At 35.7% G+C, this 17,023-nt stretch overlaps 1 protein-coding gene across 1 annotated transcript; it reads right to left on the bottom strand.

Moving 5' to 3' along the window:
- Positions 1-1,664: 1,664 nt before the first annotated feature.
- LOC129003704 (proton channel OtopLc-like) lies at positions 1,665-15,365 on the bottom strand. Its single transcript, XM_054432002.1, has 11 exons — positions 15,272-15,365; positions 12,946-13,108; positions 8,627-8,735; positions 8,089-8,206; positions 7,075-7,221; positions 6,462-6,637; positions 5,672-5,846; positions 5,051-5,170; positions 4,214-4,427; positions 2,777-3,026; positions 1,665-2,235 (listed from the first exon to the last, which is right to left on the bottom strand). The coding sequence occupies exons 1-11, from the start codon at positions 15,363-15,365 to the stop codon at positions 1,918-1,920; spliced, it is 1,884 nt and encodes a 627-aa protein (XP_054287977.1). The 3' UTR covers positions 1,665-1,917.
- Between the last annotated feature and the right edge of the window lie 1,658 nt (positions 15,366-17,023).

Below are 17,023 nucleotides of genomic sequence, written 5' to 3'. Positions count from 1 at the left end.
AGGACTTAAGTTTTACAAAATTATAGCTACCATACCAAGGATGGGAATAGGACTATTCACACTTCGATAATGGCCATGAGCTTTGGCACTTTGGCCTTAAAAGTTCTGAGGTGAGGATTTTAAAAGTGAATATTGATTGGTTTCCATAGCTGCCATGAAAACACTCACCATGTTCATATTTTGCTATGCCACCCAAAAAACAAGCAGAACTATCAAAGCACATTAATTCACAATCCCACACAGCTGTTTTAAAAATTAAATGCATATACTTTGAACAACCAAGTGACAGGTTTATTTATTCTTATATGTTGATGGTTTGTTGATTATTTATCATAGGAAATAAGTAATAAAACTCTATACAGTTTTCTTTGTAACTGTCTTTTACTAGGGGTTCTAGGGGAACTATGCCAATAATTTGTACAGTATTACTTTTTTTTGTAATTTAAACATCTTTTTTTGAATGAGGAGAGTTACCCCAGATCAAGATACTACTGTCATTAATGATGAGAAATATGCATGCTATATTATTAGCTGGGTTTCTAGATTCGTTACTTGTGACATTATTCTTATTGAAAAAATGCAAGAGTTACTTACATTTTCAATTTGGGGTGCTCACTGCCCAGTTAAGATTTTTATTCAAAATTAATCCGAGAAAGTTAACATTTTGTTGTGGAGATAATTGATGATTTAGTGTATAATGTGAGTTTAATCATCTGCCCTGTAGTTAGCCGAAAAGTTTATGATATTTGTTTTTTCCACATTTTGTACCAGACCGTTTGCCCGGAACCAGTTACCCAGAGCAGAGAATTCTCTGTCTATGCTAGAATGCAGGAAGTCAATAGTGGGTCCTCTACACAAAAGCATTATGTCATATGCATATTGAAAAAGTTTCATTTTTTATGTTTGGCAGATCATTTACATAGATCAAAAACAAATAGGGACCCAATATTGACCCCTGTGGCACACCACATTGCACTTTATCCCAAGATGAATTTACTTGTTGACAATTTTTGCTGATTTTAGTTCTCTGATATCTATTAGTTCAATAGGAAGAAAACCACAGTGTTGTTCTTTTGTTAAAACTCCAATTTTGCCTAGCTTTTCAATTAAAATGTTGTGGTTAACACAGTCAAAAGCGCTGGATAGGTCGCACAGCACACCTGCAGCCTTCTGGGACCCACCCAGCGCCCCAGCTATATGATTAACCATTTGTGTTGTTGATGTTTGGGTATTAGCTTTTTCTTCTACTTCCATAAATATTAAATTTAACCTAGGAAAATTTCATCAAACTAAGTTGTTTACAGTGTCTTTTGTTTCTAAACATTGGTATACTGAGTTTCTTAATCAATGGTAAGTCTGTAAATGGATGGACGATGGAGCCTATATACTGTATATTGTTTCTTTATATATTTCGAAACACTATTGATAAGGCATAGCGATATTTTTTGTGACTTGTGAGTGATTAAAGGATTTGTGATTTGGTTGAATGAGATTGATGTACCTAGTAAAATTTGTTTATTTAAATTAAACACTTCAAGTTTGAAATTTAAAATGGCAAAAATAAATAATACAGTTTAGATAAGAAAAAATGGAGACGAAGGTGAAACAAGTAGCTATATATGAAAATATTACTATGGAAAGGTTGCTAAGTTTTCATTACCCAATAAATTCATTACTTTTTCCCGACTGTTCCAAGCTTTTTAAAATTTCCGACTTTTCCCAAAATTTTCCAGAATTCCCTGCTGGTAGGCACTCTACTTGGATATCAAGCACTGAAGCATTGGTATAAAATTTTGGTGAAAGTCATAAATTTTGCTTTCTTATGGTTCATCACTATCCTATCATTAAAATTAGTCTATATGTAAATTTTCAAAACAGGTCACTACCTAACCAATCCATCAATGTATGAACACATTCTCAGTAGCCTTTCTCATAAGCGGATTTCCATATGTCGACAAGACAAACGGAGGAATGGAAGCGATAAAACATCGTAAGAGGAAGTGTCAAGTGACTCAACATCGTCCACAACACTCGTCCGTAGAATTGCGAGCGGTAGTCTCTACTGGTAGACTGAGACTTGATCTCGAAAGTCTCTGTGATCCACATCGCTACGTTGCAGACAATCAGGAAAGTTACCAGTTCCCTCCCGGGCTTCTCCAGTCTCAAACTGCGAGAGTTGCTGCATCTCCGCAATCCGTCCATGATAAATGGTGTCTGGAGTAGAACTTGTACCACCTAAGGAACAAAAGTACGGTTACTAAAACATTTCTAAATGTTCCACTATGTTGATAGTCATCTTAAAAATAATGAAGGTTGTTGTTCTTGAATTAAGGTTTATGTTATGGATAACTCAGTTGAGACCACCACTTTAAATAATACATTCTGTAAGCCTTCAACATTTCTATGTTATCCTTATGGAGGTAGTCTATCAGGTAATAACATGAAATTAAATATTTCTATTATTCAAATTAATCCATAATGTATCTTATATTTCTCAAGTACTGTACATTGAATTTAAATTCTATTTAATCTTTTTCATTGGAAGCTTGTGCACATTAGACAACTAAAAAAACAATATATGCCAGGGTGCAGCATAACTGGGAAAGCTGGTCTAAAAATAAAAACAGTTAATTGCTTAGTAAATGAAACATTATTACATTACGGGTATATGTTTTTGTATGGCCAGGAAGGAATCCATTATGGCACAAGAAACACCTCCATCCCAATGTCAAAAATTGAAAACATTCTTACAAATTATACAAAACTTGTCAGAAACCTGTAGCAGAATAGTGAGGATGGGGATGTACTGGCTGTTGCGCACAGCTGGGGTAAGGCCCAGGATAGCTTGTAAGAAGAATGCAGGAATACACACAAACAGCAACAGATCGTCCAGCTGAGACACAGGGCGACGGTTGACGTCTAGTCGCGTGATCTTGTGGTAGGCCAGGGTCGTGCCACCAGTCAGCAGCACTAGCAGGGTCAACTCTGTGGCAGCGTTGACTTGTAGACCTACGTCTATGTAGCGTCTGTGGGGCAGCGAATGTTAATTTGGTAACATTTTTGATAATGTTTTGTAGAGGAATGTTAGAGAACATGCAGGGGCCTACGGGTTACCGTAATTATCCAACAGTATAAGCCTGAAAGATTGGTTTGGGCCAGAAATACTGTTCGGGCTAAACTCCAACCGTATAATTAAAAATTAGAAGTGTGGGAGGAGCTCAATTTTTGAGCCATTTGTGATCGCAGAAAGTGCCTATAAATATTGCTTGATCAAAAATTCACAATTTTCCTGAAATTGTAGGAGACAATAATGATAATGAATGATATCTCAGTGGAGCCGTGAAGGATGTTCACGGTTTTGCCACAATCATAGGAGATGTACAGGATTTTGTTGAGACCACTGGTGAAGTTCACGATTTCACTGGGACCACAATGGGTGATGTTCAATAATTTATAAGCCAATCGTTGTAAAACAATTATTTAAAAGTCAATAGGTACCTTCCAATGCAATACGATTTTGGCTGGTTATCTTATTATCATAATCATTATCAACTGAGATAAGGGCGTCTAGGTGAGTATTTCAATCCAAATTTGAGTGAAGGATGAGAGTACAATGGTGTAAGGGGATCTAGCCAAGGCCCCACTAGAAAAAAACAGGCCATATGCTCCAGCATCCATGATGTCACATTAGTGGATAGATTCACTGCCATATCCCATATGTTTTAGGTAAATAAGCTGGCTGTTTGCCAGATTTTAATGGTAAGATTTTAGTACAACTATCCACCACTGTGACGTAGCGTTGCGCTGCTCGCTCTGCAGCATGGACTGTTTTTCTAGCGGGGCCTTGATCTAGCTTTGTTACTGACTAAGATCAGCTGTTTGCTGTTTCAATTGTCAGGATAATTTTTAAAGTCCAATGATCAGGAACAGCTGGGTCCCAGTTTCGAGCCATCAAAAACGACTTACTTTTCTCATGATCGAACCGACTACGTTTTGATTGTTAGGCGAGCACATCTTATCATCTAGAAGGGGCAGGCCAAAACCGCAAACCCCTTCATCTGGATTTATCGTATAATTGTACGCCTCAGTTCAACCCGATAACCCCCCCAAGAACAGAGGTCAACATTTTAAATCTGAACCGAAGTAAAAAGTTTTGCCTAGAGACCACTATTACCTGGCCCTATTTGATCAAATGTCATTCATAAACACAAACCTGTCAGCCATGGCGACAAAGAAGAGTATTATGCTGAGGAAAGCTCCAGCCAATACAATGAGGCCAGCAAACAATCCTTTGTTGGAGGAGTGACAGTCCGCGTAGATGACAACATTGCTGACAAAGCCACTACCTCGGGACAACGGAGGAGGGTGACACCACTCTGACTTCTCACAGTGGCCGATGTTCTGCCAGATCATGAACAGTACACCAACTAGACACATCAGGGTAACTTGATTATTGTACAGCAGATAATCCCATCTTAGCAAATCTGATTTTACCGATAACAGGATTATCCATATCTTTTGCTCTGCAATCTTCTAAGTCTTTTATGTAAAAAAACTGTATCAGCCCACTGGACACTTATAAGATGAGAACATTATTACTATACAGTAACCATCACGACTAATTCGTATTTCTGCAACCTTTTTTTACATTTAATTTATTATTAAAATAATTATTTTATTTAAACATAACATTGTGGTGTACAGAGCTAAAGCTTGTGTGGTTCCCACGTTCCCAGTCGCTAAATTGGCTTATTGGTGCTTGGTTTGGATATTTCATCATGGAAAGAAAAAGGTGGTTATGGGAGACTCAAAATCATGTCATAGCATACATTTTAATCCTAGGAGACCTAGATTCACGAATTTAAAGACATTATAAGTAAAATAAAACAAGTATGAGAGGTTCATTCAACCACATTATCTTTGCATAAGCGATTGGATACAGCTGGACTATGGCCCAAAGTGGAAATGTCTACTACACTACCTAAACTAAATTAATAAAAGATAACATTTTTTTATAATACTGTGTTCGGTGCTCCATCAAAGTACTCACCTACAAGTATGCTATACTCGATGGTGAAAGGATAGAGATACGGAGAGAAACTTTCAAAGACCTCAGACAACTGCGTAGGTCCTCTACACTTGTTGACTGATGAACTTGTATTGAGAAAAGCTAAAAGCTCTGCAGTCTCTTCTGCAACAATATTTAAGATATAAAATCAAATAAATTGTATTACAGGGAACAAATTTAGAACCTCATGGTCCTATACATTACATTTTAGCTATAGATGAAGATGCCATACCTTCTACACGGTTAAGTAATGAAGATGATTGGTTTGATGAATCACCTTATTTGATAGGTACCTAGAAGTGTAGATTTTTTTGAAGGCATTAGCAGTGGTGTTGTCGTAAAGATTCCTTCCTGTGCAGGAACGCTCACAATCGTCCCAGGAAAATTACAGGTTATTGCCTTTTAATAGACAGGAATTTAAGAAAAAGCAGAATGTAAATGCAAAAAAGTGCAAAAAGTGGTTGCATGAAATGGTAATCAGATTAGGGTTTGGACTTTTCCTCTACAAAAATGTAAAGGAAATGCCAGGCGTTGAAATGATAAAAGGACAACTTTGAACTCTGAAGATATTTTAAAATCAACAAATTACTTTTAAGAACTCACTAATCTGATAGGTGTTGAGAGGGAGTGCGTACGGCGTGAGAGGTAGTTCCGGGTCCACATGGTGTAGAGAGTCCAGCGTCTCTCTGAGAATGGTCCATACCCAGAAACAAAGGGAGGCTGCTATGCAGTGCATCATAGCGAACCTAGCTAGCTCCTGGCAGTGGTTGATTATAACCTGACAAACAAAAGTATTAGTTCCTAAATTTGAATCCTTAGCTCATTATAATGTTAATATAATAAAAATGTGTACGGTATTCAACTTGTAAAATGTTTCAAATGTCATATATGTTCACTGTTTGCAGTATTATTGATTGGTTATAAAAATAAGGGCAATGGGTAAGCTCCATAAAAAAAATATAAAAAAAACATTTTAAATTCATTATTTTTGACAGTTGACCATTGAATCAGGAAGAAGATCTGGTCCATCTATATGGAACAGTATCAGCCAATTTTTAAAATCCAAAATCAACCACAGATAGTACTACATAGTCCATAGTTTCATTTTTCTCTTATAGTTTAAGTAACTGTTATAGTTGGTGTAACATAAAGGATTTTAGTTATAATATTCTAATAACTATTATAACCAACTATATCAACTATTATAACTATTATAAGCCAGTTTTGCTTGGCTAAAAAATTGACATATATTAGACAGAAATCAGTCATTTACATCAGCACTTTAATTCTAATGCTCACTCAAATAAACTTTTTCATTTTTATTCTAAAACTGACTACAACCCTAACATGAGAGTGGATAATGTCTAGTTCTATTCTTAGTTAAGGCTCTTACATTTGAGTACTTGAAGATGAAGAACAGTTGGCAGAATGAGTAGGTAGGGTAAAGGACGTCCAAAGCTAGGGTAGCGACACTGGCACAGCGGTAGAAGGCAGCTGGGTCAGCCTGCAGCGAGGCTATCTGATACGCCAACAACAACCCGCTGTGAGTCAGGTGACCCAGGCAGAAACCTGATTTAAGTAACAGTTTAGTATTAAAAGTTTAGTAAGTTTATAAATTTTGCACATGTTTTGTTTTGAAATGTGACCACTCATTGTTGTATTAACATCTGAGGGTTAATTTTTTTCATGTAAAGGTCCGTTGGCTGAATGAGAAGGGATCTACTGTAGCAGAAAGTAATTTTATACCGTAGTAGAAATCTAACTTAGTAGGTAAAAGAAGTCTACTATATGACTTTTGTTTGTAAGCATTTTTATCTTAACTAAATTAAAACTGATCATCCGTCTACATCAAGGTCAATGTACAATAAGCTACGTTTGACGGGCCAGGACCCTGAATCCCTTCCCACATAAAAAAACCTTCAATTTTAACCTAGATCCTGCACAAAGACTGACACAAAGAAATTAACAAAAAACTAGGATTAGTTAAGTTTAGATGTCATAAATACCTGCAGCCCCAATTTTAAGATAGAAGCTGCCGGAGTGGCGCCCCTGGCTGAAGCAGTAGTGGTGGGGTAGTGGGGGGTAACTGTCAGCTGAGGGGAGGGAAGTCCATTCCACAGAGGACGGTTGAGTCTCTACAGTCAGCGAGAGATCTGTACCTGGAAACCTTGAGATCTCAGCAAGTTGTGGTAGAGACCAGATTGAGAAGATTAAAAACTAGGTCGTACTGTACCAAATTATAGACACATTCTTCCATTCTTTTTACATTCAATGTAGAACTTCCTATTCTACACTACATTAATGAGTTAGCATTGTAGTCCAATTTTAGAGTAGAAATGATTGAAGTTTAATAAAGGCCTCCAACAGAAAGTGTTGTCAATTACTAAACCCAAAAACTTTTAAACAAGCCAACAAGACAAACTGATAATAACTATCTCAGTATTGAACATTATAATGGAGAAAAATCGTACAGCATGACACTCGCTGTGAGTGAATTGTTTATTTTTGTTCTCTTTGATTAAAACCCAGTTACAAGCTGCATGGTCCATATGAATTGTATTTCTACCTCAGTATACAAAGTGTATAATAAAATTATTATTTACAGCAACCCTACAAACATGTTCTGATGGAAATTGAAGCAAAAACTATACTCATATTTTATTTCATACAGTTAGTATTGAAATTTGGCAAGATTGAATCAACTTTTAACCGAGAATTTGCATATGGCCTTCTCTAGTTGTATCAATATATAAGTACAAAAATATAATAAAATAGGTTATTGAGACCAATAAAGATTACACTGTTTGTAATTGTTCAGCATTTGCCAATTAGTTTCTGAATTGTAATCTAGATAAACTGTGTTAGAATCAATATGATTAGGAAATACATAGGCCTACTGACAATGTTTTTTGGTACAATACAAAAATTTTTGTCATTTGTTTGTTTTATGATGTATTGGTCTCATTAGTTGGTATCATTAGTTAATAATTCACTTGTATCTTAAAATCTACAAAAATTACCATCTTTTTGAGGGGAACCTCTGTCTTGCACTTTTACCCTGTTGAGATATCTTCGAATATCACCATAGAGGAAAACAAAGTATATGAGTCCAACAACTACTAAGTAGATGCTGAAAACCTGCCAACATGAAGTTTAGTAAGTCTATCAATTAGTAATATTAATCGATGAAATACAACGATTTTATTAGTGTCTAAAATACCATGATTAAATATTTACTTAAAATAGTTATGTCCTAAAATTTGGAGGTTCCTTTCTGACTAATAGCAATAATGAAATAAAAGGAATAATAATAATCCAATATGTTGAATTTGAGTGCCAGTAATTAAATAAGTACCTAAAGATACAGGTATGAATAGATTGTGATGATAATATATCATTATAACAATGATTTCAATTACATAAACTGTAAATTGTCTAGATTCTGTTCCATTGTATACAAGTTACCAAGATAAGCATGCAGTACTAATTTTTAGTTGTCAATTCATGGACTATAAGAATTTCTTTGAGAAAACTGGGTTGTTTGTGACGACGACATACTTCTGCTAGTGGTGCCTCCCCGGTCACCATGTCACTGACGTAAATGACCACTCCAAGAGTAACGATGAACACAGCATAGACACAACTGAGTATACCAGTTAGGGAGCTCCTAGAAAATGGTCATAACAATTAGATTATATAATTTTTACCGAATCAAGCATGTTATTAAGAAGGCGACACACTTTGAGTAAGTGCTGAATATAAGGGCAGTGTAGGAGTATATTGGAGTGAGATGTTCTATGTAACTTTGTAACTTACTAAGATCAGCTGTTTATTTAGCGAAGATTGTTTAAAAGGAAAATAATAAAGGAAAACTGGGTCCAGTTTTGAACCATAAAAAAACTTTTTTTCAGGAATGGTCCATGGACCTGGTTATTAAGTGAGAACTACAACCAATCAGCTCTCCAGCTATTATTTATTATTTTCAGATTAATGAATGTTAATTATATAAAAGTGATGAGTCATCACATACCAATGTTAGAGGGCACAACTTTATTGTAGTAAAAACAATCACAAAAATGTTTGATAAATTGAACTGTCCCTCTATGGCTGTTTATCAAAAACAGATTTTTTGTCGTTTTCTGTCCTGTAATTAGCCTCAGGTGACTGATGGATAATATTTCAATTCCTCCTCAGACCCATAGGAAAACTGAGAATTTTATTTTTGTAATTTTTGTGTATATTTAAAGGAAATAAATAAAGTAAACAAGAAAAAATTTTTTTGGAATTTTTTTTTTATTAGAAATGTACAAAACAGCATGTAACCTATTGGTTACATCGGAACTCGACCAAACTCATTTTTTTACACACGTAAATCTTTAACTTAGGAACCTGGTCATTATAACTCATGAAACAGTTTAAAACAGTTCCTATTAGAATTTAGACATAAGAAAACATTGCAGGTGCTGCATTTAATGCGACATTTAGGACTGTCACATCCTGGGAACCGACATCTAGAAGGCTTCACATCTGGAGGAATTTCCGGTAGATGCTGAACCTTGCTCTTCCGGACAGCATCTGTTGGCAAAGGAGTTTTCCTTCCCGAGGAAGAGGTTAGAGGCTGTGGATCATCCTCAATCTCCTCATCGTCCACTGGTTCTTCAGTTTCTGACGCCAGCAGGTGTTGAGCCACATCAAAACGAAAGTCGAAAAAATCAAACCTGTCTCTTCGAGGAGTTCCAGCTTGTTGATCGGCTCTTCTTCTCTCAATCCACCCAGCTGCCAGAGAGAAATCAATCAGATGGCTAATTAGCCTAGTGGTCCATTTTTTCGTCCTAGCAGCAATTCTATAATAGGATATCATCCTATCTAGAAGGTCGACGCCACCCATGCATTCATTGTATTTCTTTATTATGTAAGGTCTTTCGACTTGTACATACCTTTTTTCCTTCTTGCACCACCGTCGACAAACATCTTTTGGCTCGCAGCCATGTATGCTCGATGTCAATAGCACCGGTTTGTTGTCGAACCATTTGACGATGGCTATTTGTCCATCATCTCGAACTATTTGGCACATATAGCCTCGACCACCTCCCCTCACCTCAGCGTCAGAGTACATTTCTCTGTTTTCTGGCATTCTGTCATTTATAAGTGTGCCAGTACCTTGAAAACCCCTGATGTGAAGTTCATCAAGTAGTTGTATAGAGGTAAAATACCTGTCCATAAAAATTGAAGTACCTTGCGGAAGATTCTTTGACAGCCTTACAATAATTTTACCCCCTATATCTAAACCAGGATAGTTCAGTTCAGTTTCGTGCAAAATACTATCTCCTTTGCCCTCGTATAGGAAAAAATCCAGTGGCAGCCCGTCTGGAGCACATACAACCAAGTTTTTTAGGCCACAGGGGTTAGGTTTTCCTTTTATGTGCTGCCTCATTTGTGTGTGACCCCAGAAAGGCACCATTTGCTCATCCATCGATACCTCGTTGGGTCGAGGGTTCAACAAACAGCTAGCTCTGACACTGTCAATTACTGGAGACACTTTCCAATACTTGTTTCTTGCCTTTTCTTCATCGCTTACGTTAGTGTAATCACGACACCTTATGTGATTTCTTATAAGAAAGTACTTATTTCTCGGCATGGCATCACTAATTTGCGGAATCCTTGTTCGAGAGGCCCAGTACATCTTTATCCTGGGATATTTCAAGTACGACATCATTATTGTGATACCAAAGAACTTCTTCATGTCTGTAGTTGTGATTTGTATTTCTTTACCAGTGGAAGAAATTATATTTTCATTAGTTGCTGTAGCAATTTGACATAGTATATCATCAGGTATGTACTTTTGAAAAAGATCTAATGGCGACGACATGTTATATTCAGGATTATGGCCTCCAAAATAAGGTGCAGGTGGCAAAGGGTAAAAGTTGTTGCTTACCTCCCATTTACCATTAGTTGGCAACGGTTCCATTGCCCTCAACGTTTGTTCACGTGGGTTTGGTCGAATTGACTTACGACGCTCTGCTCTTGGTTTTTTTGTCTTAGTGGGTAGGCCTACCTTAGCCCGTTTCCGACTGGAAACTCTAGATGGTGCTGGGCATCTTTTAGATTTATTCAAATTTTCACCAGAAGGCCCAGGGACTGGCCCTACAGATTGAGTCGGTTGAAAACACAGAGGTGTGTTACCTTCATTGGTTGGTGTTACCTCGGTTGGTGTCAAACCATCAGCTTCGTCAACATGAGGTTGTTCCACGATGACTTCATCAGGTTCGTCAACAGCTTCTTCAAGAAGGTCTTGGTCCTCTTCAATTCCAAGTAAGATATCGATTCTCGGAGGTGCAGAAACTTCAATTGATCTTCCATCATCGTCGTCTGATAGGTCTTCGACGTCTGTTAGCTCGCTAAAGTCGTAGTTGTCGCAAAACTCCTCTAAAACCCCTGTAAAATAAAAATATATTACTAATAGGATAAAAGCATACACATAAACAAACACACACACACACTCACACACACAAAAATCAGACATAACACATGACAAAAATCCATAATAATAATATTACATGTAAAGATGCCCGAAACATAGAGTTCCAACGTAACCAATCGGTTACAACAAACTTTCAGGGCCATTACTGCTGACTAAATAAATATTTATTCTTTGTTTGACAGTTCCTATTTCACAACCATATGTTTAAGATTATTGTAATTTTTGTTGAAAGATTTACACATACTAAAAACAATAATAATAATTTACTTACTTTGAGTAGAACTGGGATAAGCCTGAAACTCGCGATCCGCCATCTTTCATTCTGTAAAATGAACTGAAGATGATGAAATAATGAAATATAAAAATTCCCAGTATGTGCTGCAACCTAGCGGAGACAGCGGGAACTACTTGCAGTCATCTAACTCTAACAGAACATTGTACAGATTTCGCTAAATATTGTAACCTATAGGTTACGTGGGAACTGAGGAGGTTATAAACAGTATTTACCTACGACAGTTTTTTAAAGTAATCGATTCAGTTCAGTTCTTAGAATTGAAAAGTATCTCATAACACAGCATTGTTTACTTTCATAACAGCATAGTTTTACTCATAACAAGACAGGTAACGGACCAATGAGGTTCAAGGATTGAGTGAGAAGAAGTAAAATTGTAATGATTCATACATCAACTAATTAGCTGTTCAGGCCAATTTTTATGTTGAGTGGTGAAATTAGTGTTTGGTACATAATGTTTCATTGCATCACTGTCAGTGGCAATGAGAGGTTATAAACGAAAACATATCCTCTCTTAGAAGAAGTGAATTTTAGTAATTAAAACACTGTCGTTTGTATATAAAAGTAATGTACACAGCTCGCTAAATGTTAACAACACTCGTAGAAGTTTTTAAAGCACTCGCCAAGGCTCTTACCTTAAATTTTATACTCCAGTCGTTAACACTATCTTTACGCAATCATCGTGTAAACTACTATAACAACACTCGTAGGAGGTTTTAAGGCACTCCCCAAGGCTCGTGCCTTAAATTTTCTACTTGTGTCGTTAACACAATCTGTAAGCAATCGTTGTGTAAACTACTATTTGAACTGATTTCTTTTAAGCAATTTCTTGTGAACCTTAGACATTAGCTGACTAGACCTTATAATAGATCCACTGTCTCTGTCAAAATACATACAAATACACAACTGTTGTTTTTTTCTTAAAGTTTTACTCTTAAGACAAAAAGTCAGAAGTATAGATATCATCTTCCAGCCAGGAGTACAAAGTAATCTCCCGTACAGAAAATGTCCCTGGCCAACTTGTAATTTAAAAAGTAAGTAAAGATACATTTTGGGTGAACCATCTAACTATGTATAGATTTTTTAGATAGCGCTATGACTAACCTGAACATGTAAACCTTCTCCTGTGTCGAGGAGGGACGAGGCTCCCCCAAGGGTTTGCTGACTCCACCATGGTCAACGTCTGCATTCCTCAGCACAGGTTGTACCCTCTGGTTCAACAGCCACAGCTTGTGCTTGGAGGTCAGGTTAGTCAGGAGGGATGGAGCTAGAATGCACAAATTATTTATTTTAGTCTAAACAAATAAATAATGTTTAAGTTACTCCGAAAAAAAAAGATAAACAATGTTCAATTTGAAAAACTTTGTGAAGAAATCCTTAGTAGACACACCATGCCATTACCACACAGCATTGGATCTTCCTGGTTACGCTAAAGTCTAAACACGAATACAAACTACCTAATAAAATCAGACAAGGAGGAAGTACGATTTTAAAGGTTAGGTGAAGAAAAGCAACAGTATGAGGAAGGAGTAGCAAAAAAGAAGTTAAAGAAAAAAAGGAAGAGAAAAAACTCTGAACAAATTATACTGATAAAGAATGTTTTGGATTGAAGAGGAAATCTATATCTATAAAAGAGGAACTATGTATGTGTGTCCCACATATATATATGTATGTACGTTATTGACTCCGAAATCGCTCGACAGATTGTAAGGAAACTTTCAGGCATTATTAAGCATCTTTCAAGGATGGTTTGAGTGAAGTTTGGTGCAGATCCGTCAAAAGGGCTCTGCCCCAGAGGGTTTTAAGTGGGCCAATGTCGGATTTTTTGATCTACAGTGTTTACAAATAAATATAATATTCAAAAGCAGATGTTTACTTTCACTAACTGTTTTGTAGGTTTGAATAATCACAACATTCTGTAATCTTTGGCAATAGTCATGATTTGAAATAGTGCCACAGTGTTTCTACAGAGTGCAGCACAGAAAACTATTTTACTTTTGAATAAGTCCAAATGTATAAAACCCCAATCGCAGCACACCTGTGCACTTAACAACGTTTAAATTCTTCAATGTTAAATATTAAAACATAAAAACCTTTATCAAAGTATTATAAACAATAAAAGGGATGACTTTTTTAAATTTATGACAACAGCTAATTTGCAACCTACTGTAAAGGTGAGTGAGCGTAGCGAACGAACATCAACCTGGAGGCGAGTTAGCGTAGCGAACGAGCTAACCTGAAAACAAGTGAGCGCAGCGAACGAGCTCCAACCTAAAGGTGAGTGAGCGTAGCAAACGAACTTCAACCAGGACGTGATTGAGCCATGCGAATACTTATGAAGTTAAACGGGGCAAAGCCCGCGGGTACAGCTAGTAAATAAATAAATTTAGATACATGGTAATTAAGTCATTCATTGGCATATTGGAAACACTGCCAATACCACTAGAATATATAGTTCAATAAAGACAAGAAAAGAATTCCAGCTAAACATTAACTTCTATAGTGAAGTATAACATCAATCATAGATCATCAAGTTAACATGTTTGACGTTTGATGTGATTCTCAGCTTAACTTACATCATAGATAAAACCATATGAGTTGTGGTTGGTTAGTCTATACTTACATTTAGTCAAGAGCTTATATTGGGTGAAAACAACAAATTTGTACTATTATCATCCAAAGTACTGTGTTTTACGAGTTTATGTTTGATTAAATTAGACATCTAGCTATGCATTAACATAATGTCTGTGCATAAGTTAATGCATGATTTCATGATTATCTCAGCCTCCACCTTCCTTCACAAGTAATTTTTGTAAGGGTACTCATGTGCAAATTTCACAGTTTAATAGAGTCAAAAACTTATTTCCGAGGCAAAATGAATTCATTGCAACACCCATTTACTATCAATTTTTTTTTGTTTTTTTTTTATAAAAATTTTAAATAGAACTACTAATTCACAGTAAATTTGTTGATTTTAGATCAACACAATAAAGCGTGATTATTAACCACCTCAATCAGGTCAAATATGTCAAAAAAGTATCCTAGCCTTTTTTAAATACATTTTCATAAACCGTATCTATCATCTCTTGTTTACAACCTGACTGTGGTTGAACATTCAAATGAAGGAACAACTGTTAAATTACAATTCACATTTAAATTATTATAAAAAAGTTTGGTAAGCATAACTGGATCTTTGAACATAGACTCTAGAAATAAATAAACTTGAGGGAGGCGAAGCCCTCCAAGAAATTCCTTTTTAGTTTTTATTCCCATTAATTGACAGGTGTGCTAGATCAAGCTTTAACATCTAATCATAACAATCGGTTATGTAGGATGGCTGGAAAAGAAATTTAATAGACAAAACCCTTGTCTCCAGAATATAGATTTTTTTACTTAAGTGAAGATACTTTATATATCAGTTTTTACTTACCAAACTTTGAGTAGTCAGGGGTAGCAAGGTGGAAGCTGCAGCCAAAAGGGGTGTTTTTTTGCACCCCCTCAGCACAACTTAACTCGAGGACCATTCCGTCATGGGCATTTTGTAGTTAATCTCTCCTAAACCAACAGTTTCTGTAAATAGTTTGTACAGTTTTCTATTTGTCATACATTTATTTTAGTCATCATTGTGTGGTCTTCGGCTAGGACTTTTTGTTTTATTTTATATACATGTTTAATCAATGGATTTAACATATTTAGTTTGTTGTCTTTATATTTTATATCTGCAAAGAAGGAAGAGTGTCACTATGGAAGGAAGAGACAACAATTAATTTGATTAAGTTATACAACCGGTTTTTTGTCTCTGAGGCACTAATTGTGAAAGCTGCTGTGACATAATGGGTTGCAGAGGTGCATGGCCACAGCCACCTCAAACACAACAAAGGTAGCCCCATAGTCAAATTTTAAAAATTGATATTCATCCATGGTTACACCCATGTTATTAAATTATATGGTGTTAAAGTAAAATTTTTCGTGATTTCTTAATTAGTTACATAATTTTTTTTTTATTATTTAACTATTACTTCACAAAAGCATAGGCCCCTCCCTGCAGGGGGGTGTTGGCCATGCCCCCCCTGAGAAAAACTAATTTAAAACAGAACTATGTTTTGTAAGCTTAGGTTGAAAAAGTTAGCTTAAACATTTTCATTTAAATATAATAACTCCGGCTTTTGGACAGCTAACAATCATGTTTAAAAGTGTATCTCATTAACTTGTTTATAGAGTAGGACATTTTCATCAAATCTCTGGAACAGGATACTGTGGTGTTTGACTCCTTCCCTATTAACTCCTGGAAGAAAATTCCTGAGAACGCCCATGTATGAAAGCCTTAATCTATACTCAAACTAAATCTTCTAGTTTGTAGCATTTGATTTACATTATTTACGGTTCTATAAAAAATCCTAACTAGTGGGTCTGTCCAAGGCAAGGTAGTAAGGTCTGTCCAATCAAGAATCAATTTTTATTATTAGATACACAATAGATGAAAGTCATTAAAATCTAGTAGTTTTGCTCGCAATGATACTGCAACATGTTGTGATGGTGAAATGTTTTGTCAACCTGGTTTCTATGGCGTGAGAAAGAGAACACAAAAGTATGTTATCGTGATAAATCAGTTTGACTGTGCTCTGTCTGAATCGGATGTGAGCCTGTATTGGCCAATTAATTTAAATTGAATTGTTATATTGTCAACTAACAATAAAATAGTATTTCCCCAAATATTAATGTAATGGAAACTTTGTTTTCAGTTAATAGTTACGAAATATGTTAAAAACTTAGTGTTTCGTTTTATAAAAATTCCTTTTAAAACTGTCATGTGTTTGGTTGTTTGTTGAATGCGTGTTGACTAATGTTTCTTTTTTGTGGGGTCGATTTTCGATTTGTAATTTGCTATCTACTTATTATACCAATCCGTTAGTACCTACTAGGTAGTACTTCAGTTAGTACCTACAGTCTACAACTGTATAGTAAAAACAATAGTTTTAAAATTTTAAAAATACATTTTTTTTTAATAGCAAGAAAGAACAAAATAGTAAACTATGCCTTCTCTTATACTTAACCGAACTCAACTAACCTTAAACAGTTAGTTAAATAAATAGTCTATGATGATAAATAAATAAAAAAAATGTGTAAAATAATAATGTTCAATCAATTTATGACGAAAGTCTACTATAGTCAATGGTGTAGT

The sequence above is a fragment of the Macrosteles quadrilineatus genome, unplaced genomic scaffold (assembly GCF_028750875.1).
Source record: "Macrosteles quadrilineatus isolate MER2022 unplaced genomic scaffold, UCM_ALF_1.0 Scaffold_9__3_contigs__length_116548681, whole genome shotgun sequence".
Classification (NCBI taxonomy): Eukaryota; Metazoa; Arthropoda; class Insecta; order Hemiptera; family Cicadellidae; genus Macrosteles; species Macrosteles quadrilineatus.
Note: the sequence above shows the minus strand (reverse complement) of the source record. Positions and strands in the feature narration are given on the sequence as shown.

Coding starts and splice junctions, on each gene's coding strand:
- LOC129003704 (XM_054432002.1), bottom strand. CDS start 15,365: ATGGTCCTCGAGTTAAGTTGTGCTGAGGGGGTGCAAAAAAACACCCCT. Junction 4,428..5,050: donor CGAGTATAGCATACTTGTAG/GTGAGTACTTTG, acceptor TGATGTGTCTAG/TTGGTGTACTGTTCATGATC. Junction 2,236..2,776: donor TCCTCACTATTCTGCTACAG/GTTTCTGACAAG, acceptor TTTGTTCCTTAG/GTGGTACAAGTTCTACTCCA.